The 22,012-nt window shown below is 40.3% G+C and overlaps 1 protein-coding gene across 2 annotated transcripts in view; it reads left to right on the top strand.

Moving 5' to 3' along the window:
* Positions 1-22,012, top strand: part of GRID2 (glutamate ionotropic receptor delta type subunit 2) — a 1,941,594-nt gene that overhangs the window by 1,092,027 nt on the left and 827,555 nt on the right. For both annotated transcript variants that reach the window (XM_077277244.1, XM_077277251.1), the window contains exon 7: positions 10,085-10,246. In XM_077277244.1, coding sequence (XP_077133359.1) covers positions 10,085-10,246 — 162 coding nt within the window. The remainder of the gene's footprint in view (positions 1-10,084; positions 10,247-22,012) is intronic.

Here is a 22,012-nt window from a genome sequence, read left to right on the forward strand (position 1 = left end):
GAGGACAGTGAATATTCATTTCTCTTTAATAGAAGACACACGTGACCCGCTACTCCGCCGCTGCCGCTCCCTCATCTCCCCACCACAGCCAGCACAGGTATTGATGCAAAAGGAGCCCTGAGCAAGTATTGAGTGCATTTACTGAACATACATTTCAGTAGGCCAACATTTCGGATGTTAAAATCATTTTTTCAAGCTTGTGTTATAAAGTATTCTAATTTACTAAGATAATGGCTTTCGGGTTTTCATTGGCTGTAAGCCATAATCATCAACATTAACAGGAATAAACACTTGAAATAGATCACTCTGTTTGTAATGACTCTATCTAATGTATGAGTTTCACTTTTTGTATTGAAGAACTGAAATAGTTTAACTTTTTGATTATATTCTAATTTTGTGAGATGCACCTGTAGCTATAGTTTTAATACATCAAAACTATTGTTTATTTTAAGACTGTATGTTGCTTTTATACTCATCAGAGAATCAACAAACAGCAAATAAATTATGAGAATCCCGGCCTATCTTTTCCATCTGAGACTTTAGGATTTTTCCCTTGATCCTATTCTTCTGAGCTTCAATGCTGTGTCCTCTAACCATTAAATGGGTGTTTTATGCAGACTATGCTCTATATAAGGACATATGAATGTCATTTAGTGACCTTCATCATTAGTCAGAGCTGAGTAATTACACAAAGCAGCTCTACAAGACGCTACTCTATGTACTGCATTGCCATCCAGCCATTTGAATGCTCAACATTGTTTACTACTGTATATTTCTATTGAACTGGCTTTTGTTGAAAAAAATGTTTAAAATGAATGGCCTTGTGCAGTTTTCTCCTGCAATGACAGACAATAGCAAGGGATTACAATCAGCAAATTTTCACCAGAATGGCTTCATGCAAACTAGATGATGTGGAGATGAGATAACCCCTTTAAGAAATATTCCTAACCAATAAAAATGAATGAATTGATTTAAAAAAAAAATCAGAATTGGATTGAGAATCCAATCCCCCTAAATGGCTGATTATACTCACATTGTCAGAGAGCTCAAGTATTCATCTGGGCTACTCATCACTCCACATCAGTCCTTTTCTATGGGAAGATGGCTCCTTTCGGTTCAGTCTTCCATCATCACATCACTAATCATAAGCTTGGAACATTTTTTTGGTTGTGTCGCCATTTTTTGAGACTTATAACTTTTATATTTTCTGTTGATGGAGTTGTGCCAAGTAGGGTTGAGCGAAACGGATCGGTCATTTTCAAAAATCGCCGACTTTCAGCAAAGTCGGGTTTCATGAAACCCGACCCGATCCCACTGTGGGATCGGCCATGCGGTCGGCGATCTTTGCGCCAAAGTCGCGTTTCATGTGACTCTTTCCCTGCCATTTTTCAGCCAATGAAGGAGTGTGGGCAGCGTGATGACATAGGTTCCAGCTTGCTTTCTGCGGCGTCACAGGGGGTAAAACCACCATATTACCGTTCGGGAAGTAGCGATTTCCACAGTCCAACACAACCTTTGCTGTGCACGGAGGAGAGAGAGAGAGAGAGAGACTTTTTTCCCCCAATTGACTTACATCGGGTTTCATGTTTCGGTCGATCCCCGACTTTGCGCGATAATCGGACGATTTGACTCGACTCGACTTTTGACAAAGTCGGGTTTCGCAAAACCCGACTCGATCCTAAAAAAGTTAAAGTCGCTCAACCCTAGTGTCAAGACTTAATTTTTTGCAGGGCGAGATTTTTGTTGATATCATTTTTGGATAAATGTGATGTTGGAGCATTTTTTATGGAATTGCAGCAACCAAAAAAACTTCTATTATGGTTTTTACTGATTGGGTTAACTATTTTTAGATTTTGATAGAATGGACTTTTATGAACGCGGTGATACCACATATGTGTATTTTTTTATACATCTTTATTTTTGATGGGGAAAATTGTAGTCTCCTTTGAAGCCTGGTCACAGCCAGGGTTTCATAGAACCACTGTAATGATATACACATAGGTTTTTAAAAGACCCTTGACTGTCATAGCAACTAGTGTTGAGCGATACCGTCTGATACTTGAAAGTATCGGTATCGGATAGTATCGGCCGATACCCGAAAAGTATCGGATATCGCCGATAACGATACCCGATACCAATACAAGTCAATGGGACACCAAGTATCGGAAGGTATCCTGTATGGTTCCCAGGGTCTGAAGGAGAGGAAACTCTCCTTCAGGCCCTGGGATCCATATTAATGTGTAAAATAAAGAATAAAAATAAAAAATATTGATATACTCACCTCTCCGACGCAGCCTGGACCATACCGCTGTAACCGGCAGCTTCCGTTCCTAAGAAATAGCGCTTGAAAGACCTTACATGATGTCGCGGCCTGTGATTGGTCGTGTGAGCGGTCACGTGACCGCCACATGACCAATCACAAGCCGCGACGTCATCTAAGGTCTTTCAAGCGCTCATTCTTAGGAACGGAAGCTGCCGGTTACATCGGTAAGGTCCAGGCTGCGTCGGAGAGGTGAGTATATCAATATTTTTTATTTTTATTCTTTATTTTACACATTAATATCGATCCCGATACCGATTCCCGATATCACAAAAGTATCGGATCTCGGTATCGGAATTCTGATACAGCAAATATCGGCCAATACCCGATACTTGCGGTATTGGAATGCTCAACACTAATAGCAACCCATCAACGAACCACAATTACATTCCGGGTGCACCAAGTAACACATGGAATAATGTAACCCCATGCCAGTGCCTGTTAAATGCCACTATCAGAGTTCAATAGAAAAACTGAAAAAAATTAACTGGAGTATAAGTTGATATACACGCAACACAACGGAGCATGTTCACACTGGCCATTAACCAGATAAAACCTAACATAGAAAATTAACACATACCCTGCTATAAATAAGTAAAAAGCAATAGTGCATATAAGTAACATAGGGTACTTTGTAAACACTGTTTTTGATTTAAAAAAAAAAGTGTAAAAACCATCTCATCATTGCCAGGTTACAGTCCTAATCTCTAGTATTAAAATCTTTCCATATGTCAAAAATGACCTCAATGTGAATAAGGGCCAAGCGGAACCGGAACTAAACCAGCTTGGGTACGATGACTTTTATGCTTTTTTTTAAATCAAACTCTATGTTATTTATATGTACTATTGCTTTTTACATACTGTGTTCATTTAGTTTTTGTCTTCGGTTTAGCAGCATTCATCAGGTTAACAATCATGTGCAAAGCTCTGTTCCACCCACAATTGCTAGTGGCAGGTCCTGGCTGTAAGACATCGCCATCACCTGCTGAGCATGAGCCCGCTCCATACACCCACTTCCTAAGGGTACCGTCTCACATAACGATTTACCAACGATCACGACCAGCGATACGACCTGGCCGTGATCGTTGGTAAGTGGTTGTGTGGTCGCTGGGGAGCTGTCACACAGACCGCTCTCCAGCGACCAACGATGCCGAGGTTCGCTGGTAACCAGGGTAAACATCGGGTTACTAAGCGCAGGGCCGCGCTTAATAACCCGATGTTTACCGTGGTTACCAGCGTAAAAGTAAAAAAAAAAAAACCGTACATACTCACAATCTGATGTCCGTCAGGTCCCTCGCAGTCTGCTTCCTGCTCTGACTGAGTGCCGGCCGTACAGTGAGAGCACAGCACAGCGGTGACGTCACCACTGTGATCTGCTCTCACTTTCCAGCCGGCAGACAGTCAGAGCGGGAAGCGGACGGCAAGGGACCTGACGGACATCAGATGGTGAGTATGTACTGTTTGTTTTTTTTTACTTTTACGCTGGTAACCACGGTAAACATCGGGTTACTAAGCGCGGCCCTTCGCTTAGTAACCCGATGTTTACCCTGGTTACAAGCGAACGCATCGCTGGATCGCTGTCACACACAACGATCCAGCGATGACAGCGGGAGATCCAGTGACGAAAGAAAGTTTCAAATGATCTGCTACGACGTACGATTCTCAGCAGGGTCCCTGATCGCTGCTGCGTGTCAGACACTGCGAGATCATAACTATATCGCTAGAACGTCACGAATCGTGCCATCGTAGCGATAAAAATGCCACTGTGTGACGGTACCCTAATTGTGCCATACATGTACAGCAGATGTCTTGAAGGGGTTAATGGAGTTATTTTTCTAGCGCATTACCCTGCAATATTTAATACTCTATAATACAGCAATAAGTCAGTTTAAAAAAAAATATAAAGAGCAGAAAGGTAGGGAAAATTACCGAGCAATAATAGTTGTTTTATACATCGAAGAATTACTAAAATGTTATGTGTTGAAAGTAGCAGAATATTGGTCAAAAAGGGTCAGCTGTCATATTCCTGTTTTCTGGGCTTTCTATGTCCCGATACACAGAGTTAAAAGTGAAGATTCTAGCGGTCTTCAACCACCACTAATGGGAGCTTATAAGCTTACTGCATATTTTTTTTATTGCGATTAATGTATAACAGTATGCAATAAACTCCTAAGCTGACTCTGATGGCAGTCTGCCAGATTTCTATCCTTTAAATCTGGATCTAAGTATGGAATTTAATGCTTTGTATCAGAAAAATAAACATTTGGCCTTTTATACAGACATTAAGAAATTAATTAGAATTTATTTAGTAAAAAAACTAGTTCACAGAGGTTCACTATTATTGAATTTTATTACTTTTGCATGTTTTGGGCATCCATTAAACTTTTATTTGCAAAAATTTAAGGAATAATAATTTGGTTTTCAATAGTATAATTAGTATTTACATGCAATTTATTATATATGCAACTTTAGTAATTATTTAATGTCCAATATTTACAGCCTTTATTACATATCACTATTTGGCCAGAGGGCATTTGGCTTCTTATTAGAAATACAAACAAGTGTAACTGTTTTGCTAGATCACTCACCTGTGTAATGGTAGTCAGCAGAATTTTCATTTCTTCCACGAGTGGTTTGATGTTTGAGAAGGCTTGCATAACACAATGAAAGGGTCAATTATTCCCAGATGTACTGCAAATAAAGAGAGATGTGGAGCAGAACAGTTCATAATTAATAGTCTATCTCTTAAACAATGAAAGGTTTAATGAACCTACTTCTTCTTATAGTACATTAAATAGGCTAGTTCATTCCTGGTGACAGATATAATAGTTATAAATCAGTAAGACGTGTTCTTTTTTTAAAAAAAGTCACATACTTATAAATGTCTTTGAAAGAGTAAAGGTGACGAGGTGCTTTCATTTACATACATAAAGCAAAAAAGTCAGAAAGCGAACATTCAAAGTCTTGAACATACCAGTGTCTGAATAAAGTCACTTTGCTCGAGCATATTTCACATTTCATGATATCATATCACATCCAATTTTCCAAGAATAAAATCTGAAATGGCAATGTCACCTGGATTTATCTCAAGTTAATGTCATCTCTTGCTTCCTCTAGAATGACTTTAACATTTATAAAAGTAAAACAAGACTATTTCCCTCTTCTAAAAGGAATTTGTCACTTACATTCAGCTATTAGTAAGGGCATTGATGAAATAGCCTTGAAAGTGTGTTCGCATTCTACCTGCTAATCAGACCCTTTAAGTTCCAAACACAGTGCTGCAGAGAGAACGTGACAGCATTAATAAGGCTCAGACCCTTTTGGAGCTGTTCTGACTGGTTGAAAGAGCCTAAAAAGTTTGCCAGTTAAACATTTATCACCTACCCATAGGATAGGTAATACATACAGGCACTTCTCACAAAATTACAATGTCATCAAAAAGTTAATTTATTTCAGTTTTGTCAATAAAAAAGGGAAACTTATATATTATATTGAGTTATTACAAACAGAATGATCTATTTCAAGTGTTTCTGTTAATGTTGATTATTATGGCTTACAGCCAATGAAAACCCAATCATTATCCTAGTAAATTAGAATAATTAGCAAAAAACAATTGCAAATGCTTCCTAAGCATTTAAAAAGGTCCCTTAGTCTGTTTGAGTAGGATCCACCATTATGGGGAAGACTGCTGAGTTGACAGATGTACAGAAGGCAGTCATTGACACACTCCACAAGGAGGGTAAGCTACAACAGGTCATTGCTAAACAAGCTGGCTGTTCACAGAGTGCTGTATCTAATGTGATGCAGCGATCACTAACTGGTTGGGGAATACCCGCTTGGCAGCGATATAACACACAGCTAGACTGTATTTTCTTTAAAAGTTCAATTGGGTTAAATGCTCCCCCCATCGGCAATATTCAAACAACAGCAGCCATTTCTCATTTACAACAGTCCATGCCTGGTTTCTTATACCTCCATAAACCACAGTAGTGCATTTTGAACATCACAAGACCGACAATTAGTAAATTTTCAGCTGAGGTTACGTTCATACAGTCCCATACCTGACGCTCGTCAAGTCACAGATCATTATATATATCACGGAACATAATAACCAGCAACATATAATTCCAATAGCAGATACTTCTCTGCCGTTATAACCCCCTTGCTGGAGTTACTTTCCTGGAGCTCCTCCTCCTCACACTGACCTCCTGTCAGTCCTCTTTCCTGGGGAAGTTGCCGAACTGGGATCACCGTCCTTGTGTCAAGCCACTCATGACCAATAGACAAGACAAGAAGCATCTTACCTGAGCAAAGGAGAAAAATAACTGGACTGGTCCAAGGTGTTGTTTTCAGATGAAAGTAAATTTTTCATTTCATTTGGAAAGTAAGGTCTCAGAGTCAGGAGGAAGAATAAAGAGGCACATAATCCAAGCTGCTTGAGGTTTAGTATGAAGTTTCCACAATCAGTGATGGTTTGGGGAGCCATGTCATATGCTGGTGTAGGTCCACTGTGTTTTATCAAGACAAAAGTCATTGCAGCCACCTTCCAAGAAATTTTAGAGAACTTTATGCTTCCCTCTCCTGACAAGGTTTTTAGAGATGGAAATTTGATTCTCCAACCGGACTTGGCACCTGTCCACACTGCCAAAACTACCAATACCTGGTTTAAAAACAACAGTATCACTGTGCTTGATTGACCAGCAAAATTGCCTGAACATAAACCCATAGAGAATCTATGGAATATTGTCAAGAGGAAAATGAGAGACACCAGACCCAGCAATGCAGACAAGCTGAAGGCTGCTATCAAAGCAACCTGGGCTTCCATAACACCTCAGCAGTGCCACAGGCTGATTGCCGCCATGCCATGCCACAATGAGGCAGTAATTGATGCAAAAGGAGCCCTGATCAAGAATTCAGTGCATTTACTGAGCATACATTTCAGTAGGCCAGCAGTTCAGATTTTAAAATATTTTTTCAAGTTGGTGTTATAAAGTATTCTAACTTATTTAGATAATTAGTTTTGGGTTTTCATTGGCTATAAGCCATAATCATCAACTGTTAGGGTTGGAGATTATGCTAATTAAAATAAATAATAAAGCGCAATCACAACTTGGGGGCCCACCGTGCAGAGATGGAAAACCGTTGCTAGTGAATGATATGAATTACATGGTGAGTACTAAGTGCTTTGTCCTGTTAAACGGCACAGGACTAGCACGTGAACAGAACTTGCACACAGAAATGAAACAGATGCTCTGCAACAGAGCTGTGTCACTCGCACACAGAAATGAAAGAAATGCTCAGTAACTGAGCTGTGTCACTCGCACACGGAAACAAAAGATCTGCTCTGCACCTGAACTGTGTCACTCACACACAGAAATGGAAGAGATACTCTGAGCTTATAACCCTGACTAGGGTTGTGCTTGTTCTGGAACTCTACTGTGCTAACCACACACATGTAGGAACCAGATGCTAAGCCAACGGCTAATTGCCCCCACTGACCCCAGCTGCCTGCCTACTTGTACAGTCCCAAGCTAGACGGACACACAACACCTGAACACAGAGTGGTAGAGACTCCACTCACATAGCCATACATAAAATGATACTAGCATGCCAGTGGGTGCCATTGGGGATCTTTTATACAAAAGGCTCCACCACAAACACTCATGCCCAGTTGGACAAGACAACGCCCATGGGCCAATCCGGAGTTGCCACATCACCAGAGCAGGAGATGTCAGGCCACCAATATGAAGACGCCATATCACGGACATGCTCAGTAGGGTGATTTCTGGACTTAGACTCGAGAGTGTCCGATCACTTGTTATCATAGACTTGGCTGGAGAGCAAGCAGTAACAAACCAGCAGCATCCACAGCGGCCAAAGCTGAATGGGAGACGGCAGAGGCAGATAAGGCTTGGGATCTACAACATCCACGTCCCCTCTATATAATATATAAGTTTCACTTTTTCTATTGAAGAACTGAAATAAATTCACTTTTTGCTGATATTCTAATTTTGTGAGAAGCACCGGCATATGATAGCTGGGATCTGACAACAGGAACCCTCACCAATCTAAGTGCAACTGTGCCTGGCCATTCTGATCACTCCTACTTTTAAAACCATAATCAAATATAGTCCAACTGGATCTAGTAGTGCAAGAAATAGTGCAACATGTAAATAGCAATTTATGCAAATACATGTGATATCATAAGTACTGACCAACATATAGGACTTTTAAGTCCTGGCAGCATGCAACTAATGACACCATATAAACAAAATATCAGGAGACCTGATCAGACTGCAATATGTCATAGATCCGTTACTGGCAATCACAGTTACACATAGAATCACAGACAATCTGACAAATCCCAATTAATGAGAGCGTGTATCAAACAAGAACACAATATGGAATGCTCTCACCCATTCAGACGACATATGCTGTCACGGTTATCCATTGAGGATGTAAAGCATGATAACGTGTGCTGCTACTATTGGGCTGAAAAGGGCCCATATACTGTTCTTTCACAGGGGCCCTCTTCTGTCTGTGCCACCAGTAGATTGGACCCATAGAAAGTAAATGTGCATTCTGCTTTCATATATCAAATTTTATTTACAGAACCTTCTTTTACTCTATATACATTTTCCTGACTGGTGCTCTACAGGCTCTGGGACTTAGGTACTGGGAATTTTCCTTAGGATTGTTCCCTGACTTACATTAGAAGAAGTTGTTGCCGTTAATGTGATGTAAATTGTTAATCTCCAGACGTAAAAAAAAATGCTCAAAGCGTGGTTTACAAAAGACAGTGATCACCATTCCAGGTAACTACCTCTTGAAGCTCATCAAGAGAATGCCAAGAGTGTGCAAATCAGTCATCAAAGCATAAGGTGGCTACTTTGAAGAACCTTGAATATTTTCAGTTGTTTCACACTTTTTTGTTAAGTATATAATTCCACATGTGTTAATTCATAGTTTTGATGCCTTCAGTGTGAATGTACAATTTTCATAGTCATGAAAATACAGAAAAATCTTTAAATGAGAAGGTGTGTCCAAACTTTTGCTCTGTACTGTATATATATATATATATATATATATATATATATATATATATATATATATATATATATATATATATATATATATATATAGAGAGAGAGGTATGTATGTGTATATATATATATGTATATATATATATATATATATATATATATATATATATATATACAGTATATATATATATATATATATATATATGGAACATTTTACTGTGTAAAATAAGCTTACAGTCTGTGTTAATCCATACAATGAAGAATATTTGTTTAAAGTTATGCTTTTGTATTTCCATGGGACAGTAATAATGTAATGATTTTACTTTTTAGGCCTTCAGCATACTTTATATCATTTTACTGTATATATAGAGATATATACCATGCTCAGAAGTAGCAGGTGTAACACTAACAACATAATCTGCCCAAGGAAACATGCCATTTGTTGTTGTTTAGGAAGCAGCCACTTCTCTTTTATAACAATTATGGAGGTCAATAGAAAACAAAGCAGTTGGCAAGACATAGTAAATGAAACCTCCATCATAAATGACAGCGCTTCATGTGGCTAATTCTGAAAGAAACATTGTACGATCTATCAGATGAGAAATGTAGTTGCAGGGCAATGAGTTTGTAAGTAGCTGAAGCAACTGTGCTATGATTTTTACTTATGTCTGTCAGCTCTCTTCAATAACTGAGGCCAATGATCAATATCTAATCTTTACAGATCACCAACCTCTATATCTATGACACAGTGCTCTTGCTGGCTAATGCCTTTCACAAGAAGCTAGAAGACCGAAAGTGGCATAGCATGGCCAGCCTCACTTGCATCAAGAAGAACTCAAAGCCTTGGCAAGGAGGTCGATCTATGTTGGAAACTGTCAAGAAGGTAACTTTTTCTCCGTCTTTCATCTTCATTATTTTCCAATGAAAGGAAAAAATGATCTTGGCTATGGTGGCTAATTTTAAATGCACATTACTCTTACTAATAGCCATGCCTGTCAAGAGACCTGTATGATTATTTTAGATGACAAATTTGCCAACTTATATTCTCCCAGTGAAGTTAGACTATTTGATGTGAAGCTTATTTCCAATAAGAAGCCATAGAGACATATGTGTTGAGTTTCCACCGCTGCACAGGGTTAATCTTGACTCATGTCCTCTGCGGTCTCCCATTTTTCCCCAGCCACAGAGGAACCTGCTCAGCAGAGACATCAGTCCCAGCATCTTGCCCAGACTGATGCGGTGTGTCTGGTTACCACTGTCATTCTTGGTTCTGCTATTATAACCAACAGTGGTCAGCAGCAACCAGATATTCCTGGGACTAAGTCCTGCTTTTTCTCAACTGAGCATGCCCGTGGGATGACCTCTCTTTGGAGGTCGGTGGTCACATGCCCAGGTCATGAAGCGGCCCTGATTGGACCACTGGGAAGGTCCCGGAAGGACGCTGCTATAAAAGGTTTGCATGGCTGCTCAGCCATACGCTAGCATAAAACTTATATCGTGTGAGTCACCTAGTCTCAAAACGAGTCAGATATATTTTTATGCCCATGCTACTAATTTAATAAAGTCATATTAAAGTATGTTTGCTTTTAATTCGCTTTGCTGGATTTAAAAACCTCTTTACACAACTTTGAACAAAGCTGCTTAATAACTAACATGATTTATCCTTGCATAGTGGGTAGATTGCCAAGGAAACCAGGCTGAACAACATATATACTGTATATTAGATGTGGTTAAAGGTATTTACATTTTTTTTATATTACTGAGGAAGCGACATCCACATGAAACGCACATTGGGGTACATTTGTGGAAAGATCCAAGGCAAATTATTTCTGCTGGATGTTGATTCCATTGCTCATGTGCCCATTTAAACCTTGGACCATCTATATTTTATGTATGCCATACTATTCCCACACTACTCACATCTAGTTGTTTTGTAGTGTAGTTTTTTTTATTATTATTTTTGTACATGGTTATAGAGGAAGCCAGCTAGTCTATGCTATGGGTAACACCGTAGCATAGAGATCTGCTTTACAGTGGATGATATTGGCATGCTTTGTGATCTGTGCAGGGGTTATTTTGCAGGGAGGAGGAAAAGGCGAGCTCTGAAATCATCTGTTGTGACTGATGAATCCTATTTCAACCATGCAAAGATTATATCCTTATTAGCCCTTCTGGCTGTAATGAAAATAGTATGTTAATTTATCTCTGTAGTCCATAAAATATTAGCATTTTATTATGCATAGTGGTTGGGACGAAAATGGCAAGATTTTTAACATCAGTGTAAATATACATGGTGGGATGGAAAATAAAAAAAATCTTATAAAATATGTTTTACGTAAAACTTAATTTAAGCAGTAAGTCATTTTATGATGACATGCTCCTATTATAAAGCAATTATAAAAAGTGCACCATATTGTGTAATTGAGGACTGAGCATCCTCAAGAAGCTGAATATCTGTATAAATAAAGTGGCAGAGAACGAGAGGTTTAGTGTTCCAAATTATGGAAAAAAATTTCCAGAATGCCACAAATGTCAGGTATTTTGTACAATAGTACTATTACCGGTACCGGTATTAATGTATTTATCATAATGGTGCAATGTTAGAATGTAACAGAGCAGCGAGATGTGGACTATGAAAGATATTGTTAAAAGTAAGTAGGATGTTGATGCCACCTGGCATTATAGTGTCAGCACATTACTAGTATAACAGCTAACAGTAACTGTATAATTAATGTAGTTTCTTTGGAATAGCCTACTGAATCTTAATCAACCAGTAATTAACTGCTTTGTAGGCTGTAGTTCAATCCTAAAACTTTTCATTAGTTTCTAACCACCCACAAGAAATTGTATCATCGTGCCTAATTAGTTGTTTTCAGGTCTTAATTAATTGCTTACTATCACCTTGTTAATTTCTCACTAAGCACAGTGGTTTTCTGTGTGGTGAATGGTGGTGAATGAATGAGTGAGTGAATGAATAAATGAATGAAAAACATATGCTATAATATTGATATTAACATGTATATATATATATATATATATATATATATATATATATATATATATATATATATATATATATATATGTATATGTGTATTATAAGTATGTGACTGCCTTCTGCTCAATCTCTAGCCATGACGACTTGATGGATGGAGGCTCTATAAATTTAATCTTGTGTGAGCCTGGATAGGTTCACCAGGGTTTTCTCTGCTGTTATCATAGATCATATACAGTATATTTAAACAAAAAAGGAATAAATGTTAGGTGTTTTGCATTTGGTACTGATTTACATTGACTAATTTTCAGTTTCATGTTTATCTTTAGTGTAAACAAGCTGCTGAGCATGCCGTAAATGAACACTATGTTCATTCATCCGGTAAAATAATATTTTGTGCAGCACAAACGATGATATTTATCAAAGGTGCATCATCTCATACAATCAGGGCATGCACTGATGAGAACAGTGGCAGCATGTGCACACTGAACAATCTATTACAAATGTCTCAGGGTGCATCATTTCCAGTGGTCTTCCTGTGTAAGCAGGCTGCTAGCCCACCGATAATCGGTAAATATTACCAGTCGAGGCTCGTTCCTTGTCACCAATCAGCGCATGTTTAAACAGACAGACTGGTGACCGTTGGTTGGTAAACTTTTACTGATGGGTGGTCACTTGAATTCCTGTTTACACAAAGCAAGCCAAAGTAACTCATTGGCACTTTGCAATCTATACTAGATATCAGTGTGCATAGGCTGCAACTGGCAGTGCGAGTACTGATGACATGGGATGATGCACCGCTGCTAGTGAAGATCATATGTGCTGCATAAAAGATCATTTCATACTATGACTAAGCATTTTGCTTGTTGATCAGGTGATCAGCAACCTGTTTAGACAGTAAGGTAACCATGACACAAGCATTTTTTGCAACACTCATTCACAATTATCAAGCAATATATTCATTAATGCACCTTAACCCCTTCATGACCTTGGGATTTTCCGCTTTTCCGTGTACGTTTTTCGCTCCTCTCCTTCCCAGAGCCATAACTTTTTTATTTTTCCATCAATATGGCCATGTGAGGGCTTATTTTTTATGGGACAAGTTGTACATTTGAAAGACATCATTGGTTTTACCATGTCGTGTACTAGAAAACGGGAAAAAAATTCCAAGTGCAGTAAAATTGCAAATAAAGTGCAATCCCACACTTGTTTTTTGTTTGTCTTTTTTACTCGGTTCACTAAATGCTAAAACTAACCTGCCATTTTGATTTTTCAGGTCATTATGAGTTCATAGACATCAAACATGTATAGGTTCTCTTTTATCTAAGTGGTGAAAAAAAATTCCAAACTTTGTTAAAAAAAAAACAAATTGTGCCATTTTCCGATACCCGTAGTGTCTCCATTTTTTGTGATCTGGGGTCGGTTGAGGGCTTATTTTTTTGTGTTCCAAGCTGACGTTTTTATTGATACCACTTTTGTGCAGATACGTTCTTTTGATCGCCCGTTTTTGCATCTTAATGCATTGTCGTGGCGATCAAAAAAACATAATTCTGACATTTCAAATTATTTGCTTGCTACGCTGTTTAGCGATCAGGTTAATGTTTTTTTTTAATTGATAGATCAGGCGATTCTGAACGCGGAGATACTAAATATGTGTAGGCTTAATTTTTTTATTGTTTTATTTTGGATGGGGCGAAGGGAGGTGATTTAAACTTTTATATTTTTTTTATTTTTTTTTATTTTTTTTTACTTTTGCCATACTTCAATAGCTTCCATGGGAGGCCAGAAGCTGGCACAACTCAATCGGCTCTGCTACATAGCAGCAATCATCAGATCACTGCTATGCAGCAGAAATGCAGGTGTGCTATGAGTGCCAACCACAGGGTGGCGCTAACAGCAGGCCAGCACCAGTAACCATAGACGTCTCAAGGACCTCTATGGATACTATGCAGAAGCATCGCTGACCCCCGATCATGTGACGGGGTCAGCGATGCGCTCATTTCCAGCCCGATGGCTGGAAGCCGCGGTTAAATGCCGCTGTCAGCGTTTGACAGCGGCATTTAACTAGTTAATAGCGGTGGGTGAATCGCAATTTCACCCACTGCTATTGCGGACACATGTCTGCTGTTCAAAACAGCTGAAATGTCCTGGCTTTGATGCGGGCTCACCGCCAGAGCCCGCATCAATGTGGGGGTTCTGACCTTGGATGTACTATCCCGTCCGAGGTCAGAAAGGGGTTAATGTAGTCAAAGTACACCATTTAGCTAGACACCTAGATAATGTAAAGCTTAAGCAGCTGTATTCATGAAGTGCAAAACAAAGGTAAAAACTAAACTTTACTCCTCCTCTCGTGTTTCATACACTCTGAGAAGATATTAATAATAACTGAATCTATTAAGTACAGTCTTGATATTCTGTCTATCAATTATAAAAGTAAGTACACAAATGTATTTGGTGACTGTGTCACAAGGAACCCAAAATATACTGTGGTAATGCAATATAACTTAGTTAGTAGAGATGAGCGGATCCGTCAATGTTCAGGTTCTGGTACCCGACTTGAACTTTAGTCCAAAGTTTGGTTCAGGTGCCAGAACCTGAACTAGAACCAGAACCCAAACCCCATAAAAACAAATGGGGACTTGTACTTTGGAGCAGGGAAATTCAATCTCCAACTCTGCAACGGACCCCCTCTAGAACTCCAAACATTGTAATAGACTTCCCTGGAGAAGTCAGTGTTCAGTGTTTAGCACCGAACACTAACTGTATGGTACGAACCCCAAACTTTTGAGTTTGGGTTTGTTTATCTCTATTAGTTACATATACCAGTACAAAAAAAAGATTGTGTATTAGTTTCTCTTGGAGCCATTCATTTTCTTGTATTATAATGCTTTTTTTACGGGAGTTCTTCAAATAATGGAAGGGTCTTCGTCATAAAAAAACAAACATTATAAAAAAATTGATCTCGTGACTGTAGATTGAAACAAATTGATACAAAATTTGTCTGAAGAATTTACTATATCCCATAGCAAACTACTTTCAAAGACTGATTTACATTGTTCCTAAAACCTTTCATTAATTGCTAACAACCCTAATGAATTGTATCTTCTTGTCTCATTCTTGTAGCTTCCAGACCTCAATTAATTGCTTAGCATCTCCCAGTTAATTGTTCGCTAAGTATATGAGTAGGTTCTCGAGTAATATAGGCATAAATGAATGACTAAGAGACTAAAACAAATGCTGACAATAGTTGCACATAAGACACATAAGGTAAATTAAAATGTAGTTTTTTAAATGATAAATGCAAAGATGATGCTGATATGTGAGCTAGAAATTTTAAAAGATCAGAGTAAAATAACAAAGCAAGAACTGAAAGGAATTTTGAACCTTCTTTTTTACTTTGTTTTGAATCAATAACTTTCAAAGGCCATTTATTTTTCCTTCCTACAAAGCTGCCCCTCCATTTATTGTCTATAGCATTGATGAAGACATCTGGGAGCTGTACTTGGCTACCTCTGTCAGTCCCATAAACTCTGTCAGTAAATTAAAACATTTCTACTCAAATCTAAAGGCTAAAAGCCTACATTGATTAACTGACAGTGGTCAAGTACAGCACTCAACTACTGCCATTGGCTCAATAGACGTTGAATGAAGCAGCAAGGAACTTGCTCAACTATCACTCCTTTTTAAAAAAGTGGCATTAGACCACTTTTCTTCTGATTGGTAAGAGTTCCAATAGTGGTAACCCGAGAAAATGAAAACTTATTTATTCCCAGTATAGGTTATTACTTGCAATTGTATGAAAACCTCTTTAACCCTTTCTCGACATGTGATATATTAGTACATGACATGCTGATTGCCTTGTGTATGTAGCGGATTCAGAAGCAATTTTTTTTAATATATTTTTTTATATTGCCAGGCTTAATTATACACCCATTGGCAGAAAATACAGGTTCCAAAAAAAGGCTAATTATGTAAAATAGGGAATATACTGTACTTTATATTGATACACAAGCACCAATCCTCCAATATACATACAAAAATGAAGGCAAGCTTTGCTTGAGAAAGGTCTTCAAATTGGACTGATACATTGCCGTTAATATGGGTTATTCAGCTTTTCTAATTTTTTTTATTTTTGGAGTGATGCCTTCATTTTTGTCTATCTATCCATCTATCTATCTTTTTATCTATCTGTCTATCTATCTATGTATCTATCTACCTCTTTTCTGTCTTTAAAAATAAAGAAATTAAAAAAATGAGCAAATTTAATATAATCTTGTCTATAAAATATAAAATGAATTACTCATACCTTAAATGTAGTAAAGAGAATTAAATAAAAACTCCTGAATTGCATTTTTTATGTTGCCACACCTCCATTAAAAGGAATCTGTCACCCACAAAATCGAAGATGAGCTAAGTCCACCAGCATCAGTGGCTTATCTACAGCATTCTGTAATGCTGTGGATAAGCCCCCGATGTATTCTGAAAGATGAGAAAAAGAGGCTAGATTATACTCACCTTGGGGGGCGGTCCAATCTGATGGGGGCCTCGGTCCAGTCCGGGGCCTCCTATCTTCATAGGATGACATCCTCTTCTTGTCTTCACGCTGCGGCTCCAGCGCATGCATACTTTGTCTGCCCTGTTGAGGGCAGAGCAAAGTACTGCAGTGCACAGGCACTGGGCCTCTCTGACCTTTCCCAGCACCTATGCACTGCAGTACTTTGCTCTGCCCTCAACAGGGCAGACAAAGTATGCCTGTGCCAGAGCCGCAGCATGAATGCAAGAAGAGTACATCATCGGAAGAAGATGGGAGGCCCCGGACCACACCGCAACGCCCATTGAATTGGACCGCAGCGGGCCCGCCCCTGGGTGAGTATAATCTAGCCTCTTTTTCTCATCTTTCAGGATACATCGGGGGCTTATCTACAGCATTACAGAATGCTGTAGATAAGCCCCTGATGCCGGTGGGCTTAGCTCATCTTCGATTTTGGGGGTGACTGGTTTCCTTTAAATGTGCAATAAAAATCGTAAAGCAAAAACAATATACTGTAGCTTGACTATGAAATACAAATATTATAGATCTCAGAAATTGGTCACACACAAAATAGTTTTTATTCAACAAACCAGATTTTTTTTCTGCTACTTTATCCTCTTTATGACTGCTGATATACCATTTCATGGCGGTGATTAAGGGGCCTTTTTTCATTGCTGTGAAAAAATCACGAGGAGAACGTAGGGAATGCTGGCTCTATATGACAGCTGATACCCTGCAACATTAAGGTACTGTCACATTAAGCGATGCTGCAGCAATATAGACAACGATGCCGATCGCTGCAGCGTCGCTGTTTCGTCATTGTGTGGTCGCTGGAGAGCTGTCACACAGACAGCTCTCCAGCGACCAACTATGCCAAAGTCCCCGGGTAACCAGGGTAAACATCGGGTTACTAAGCACAGGGCCACGCTTAGTAACCCGATGTTTACCCTGGTTACCAGTGTAAATGTAAAAAAAAAAAAACACTACATACTTACATTCCGGTGTCTGTGGCATCCCCCGGCGTCCGCTTCCCTGCACTGTGTAAGCGCCGGCCCTAAAGCAGAGCGGTGACGTCACCGCTGTGCTCTGCTTTACGGCCGGCTGGCGCTGACACAGTGCAGGGAAGCGGACGCCGGGGGACGCCACAGACACCGGAATGTAAGTATGTAGTGTTTGTTTTTTTTTTACATTTACAATGGTAACCAGGGTAAATATCTGGTTACTAAGTGCGGCCCTGCACTTAGTAACCCGATGTTTACCCTGGTTACAAGCGAACACATCGCTGGATCGGTGTCACACACACCGATCCAGCGATGTCAGCGGGTGATCCAGCGACGAAATAAGGTGCTGGCCTTCTAGCTCCGACCAACGATATCACAGCGGGATCCTGATCGCTGCTGCATGTCAAACACAACGATATTGCTATCCAGGATGCTGCAACGTCACGGATCGCTATCGTTATCGTTGTTAAGTTGTTCAGTGTGAAGGTACCTTTAGTCTCAATTGGTTTTGCAGTTGATCATTCTCAATTAACCACTTAGATCATGTTGTCAAATGCAACAGCACCATCTAGATGGTTAAAAGAGGGTGAGGACTCATTGTCATCATGGGTGCCATGACAACCTGAGGTCCCCTGATAACCTCAGAGTGCAGTGGACTGTTAGACCATGATATAAGCGCGGTGAAAAATATTCATGTCCTACAGTAGGACTAAGCAAAAAAGTTAAAAAAAATATTATATTAAACGTGCAAAGATGTAAAACCACAAACAAAAAGAAGTGCAAACAAAATCGGGAAAAAATACAGCTGTTGTACAAGAGCAAAAATAAAAAAATAAAACGAGCACATACTGTAATTGTTATTGTCACATCCTGAATTACCTGAAGTATAAAACTGTAGTGTTATTTGTTCTGTACATCTGGCATAATAATAATAATAATTTTATTTATATAGCGCCAACATATTCCGCAGCGCTTTACAACTTATAGAGGGGACTTGTACAGACAATAGACATTACAGCATAACAGAAATCACAGTTCAAAATAGATACCAGGAGGAATGAGGGCCCTGCTCGCAAGCTTACAAACTATGAGGAAAAGGGGAGACACGAGAGGTGGATGGTAACAATTGCTTTAGTTATTTGGACCAGCCATAGTGTAAGGCTCGGGTGTTCATGTAAAGCTGCATGAACCAGTTAACAGCCTAAGTATGTAGCAGTACAGACACAGAGGGCTATTAACTGCATAAAGTGTATGAGAACACGATGCAAGGAACCTGATTATGTGTTTTGTTTTGTTTTTTTCTATTTTTAATAGGCCACACAGGGATAGTTAGGTTAATGCGTTGAGGCGGTAGGCCAGTCTGAACAAATGCGTTTTTAGGGCACGCTTAAAACTGTGGGGATTGGGGATTAATCGTATTAACCTAGGTAGTGCATTCCAAAGAATCGGCGCAGCACGTGTAAAGTCTTGGAGACGGGAGTGGGAGGCTCTGATTATTGAGGATGCTAACCTGAGGTCATTAGCGGAGCGGAGGACACGGGTAGGGTGGTAGACTGAGACCAGAGAGGAGATGTAGGGTGGTGCTGAGCCATGGAGTGCTTTGTGGATGAGGGTAGTAGTTTTGTACTGGAATTCTGGAGTGGATGGGTAGCCAGTGTAATGACTGGCACAAGGTAGAGGCATCGGTGTAACGGTTGGTGAGGAATATGATCCTGGCAGCAGCATTCAGGACAGATTGGAGCGGAGAGAGTTTGGTAAGAGGGAGGCCGATTAGTAGAGAGTTACAATAGTCCAGACGGGAATGAATAAGAGAAACAGTAAGAGTTTTTGCAGAGTCGAAAGTAAGAAAAGGGCGAATTCTAGAAATGTTTTTGAGATGCAGATAAGAAGAGCGAGCCAGTGATCGGATGTGGGGGGTGAATGAAAGCTCGGAATCAAGGATGACCCCAAGGCAGCGGGCATGTTGCTTTGGAGTAATGGTGGAACCGCACACGGAGATGGCAGTGTCAGGCAAAGGTAGGTTAGTAGAGGGAGAGAACACGAGGAGTTCAGTTTTTGACAGGTTCAGTTTCAGATAGAGGGAGGACATGATGTTAGAGACAGCGGTAAGACAATCACTGGTGTTTTCTAAGAAGGTCGGAGTGAAAGCAGGAGAAGAGGTGTATAATTGGGTGTCATCAGCATAGAGATGGTACTGGAACCCAAATCTACTGATTGTTTGTCCAATAGGGCCAGTATACAAAGAGAAGAGGAGGGGGCCTAGGACTGATCCTTGAGGAACCCCAACAGTAAGGAGAAGGTGAGAGGAGGAGGAACGAGCAAAACATACAGTGAAGGATCGGTCAGAGAGATAGGAGGAGAACCAAGAGAGAACGGTGTCCTTGATGCCGATGGAGCGGAGCATAGTGAGGAGGAGCTGATGATCCACAGTGTCGAATGCTGCGGAAAGATCCAATAGAATTAGCATGGAGTAGTGACCATTAGATTTAGCTGTTAGTAGGTCATTAGAGACTTTAGTGAGGGCAGTTTCAGTAGAGTGTAAAGAGCGGAAGCCAGATTGAAGAGGGTCGAGAAGAGAGTTATCTGAGAGATAGCGGGTAAGACGGGAGTGGACCAGGCATTCCAGGAGTTTAGAGATGAAGGGAAGATTAGAGACAGGTCTATAATTAGCGGCACAGTTTTGGTCGAGGGAGGGTTTTTTAAGTAATGGATGTATGATGGCATGCTTAAATGAGGAGGGAAAAATACCGGAAGTGAGGGAAAGGTTGAATATTTTTGTTATGTGAGAGGTGACAGCCGGAGAAAGGGACTGGAGGAGATGTGACGGAATGGGGTCACTGGTGCAAGTGGTCGGGGAGAAGATGCAAGGAGCCTGCTTACTTCTTCTTCAGTAACTGGTTCAAAGTCAGAGAGTGAACTAGATGCAGTGGGGGAGGGAGGACAGTGCCTGGTATGAAGAGATTGGGAGACGATTTCCTGTCGAATGTGGTCAATTTTTTCTTTGAAGTAATTGGCCAGAGTGTCAGCGCGGAGATCTGTGGTTGGGGCCTGCTCTCTTGGGTTGAGTAGGGACTGGAAAGTGTCGAAGAGACGTTTAGGGTTATTGGACAGTGAGGTGATGAGGGTGTTGAAATAGGTTTGTTTGGAGAGGTGAAGGGCAGAGTTGTATGTTTTTAGCATGAACTTATAATGGATGAAATCTTCGGGTAGATTAGATTTTCTCCACAGACGTTCGGCGCACCTGGAGCATCGCTGCAGGAAGCGGGTTTGCAGCGTGTGCCACGGTTGTCGCCGTCTGTGTCGAGTTGCTCTATGTATAGGAAGAGCAGCTTCATCCAGGGCACTTTGCAGGGTTTCATTGTAATGGTTCAGAGCAGAATCAGGACATGAGATGGATGAGATTGGGGCCAATGAGGACTGCAAATTCTTCATAAGTTTCTGGGTGTTAATGGCCTGTATGTTTCTATAAGTGTGGAAAGTGGGGGTGACCTGAGCGGGATGGCAGTTCTTGATAGAGAATGAAAGAAGGTTGTGGTCAGAGAGCGGGAGAGGGGTGTTTGTGAAATCATCCACTGAGCAAAGTCGGGAGAAGCCCAAGTCAAGGGAGTTTCCATCTTCATGCGTTGGAGAGTTAGTATGCTGCGAGAGGCCGAAAGAGGAGGTTAGAGATAAAATGTGAGAAGCAGACTGGGAAAGGGGAGAAGCAATGGGGATGTTGAAATCACCCATGATAAGGGTGGGGGTGTCACAGGAGAGAAAGTGTGGAAGCCAGGTGGCAAAGTGATCCAGGAACTGATGAGAGGGGCCAGGAGGACAATACACCACCACCACTCGCATGGAGAAGGGGACGTAGAGTCTGACAGCATGGACCTCAAAGGAAGGGAATACAAGTGAGGGTACTTGGGGGATAACTTGGAAGGTATATTTGGGTGAAAGGAGCAGCCCAACGCCTCCACCTGCTCTGTTGTCTGATCTTGGGGTATGAGAAAAGTGTAGTCCACCATAGGAGAGAGCAGCAGCAGCGGTTGTGTCTGACTGCTGGATCCAGGTTTCAGTAAGAGCCAGGAGATTAAGAGCCTTAGAAAGGAAGTAATCATGGGTGAAGGAGAGTTTATTACACACAG

This window comes from Ranitomeya variabilis, chromosome 1 (genome assembly GCF_051348905.1).
Source record: "Ranitomeya variabilis isolate aRanVar5 chromosome 1, aRanVar5.hap1, whole genome shotgun sequence".
NCBI lineage: Eukaryota > Metazoa > Chordata > Amphibia > Anura > Dendrobatidae > Ranitomeya > Ranitomeya variabilis.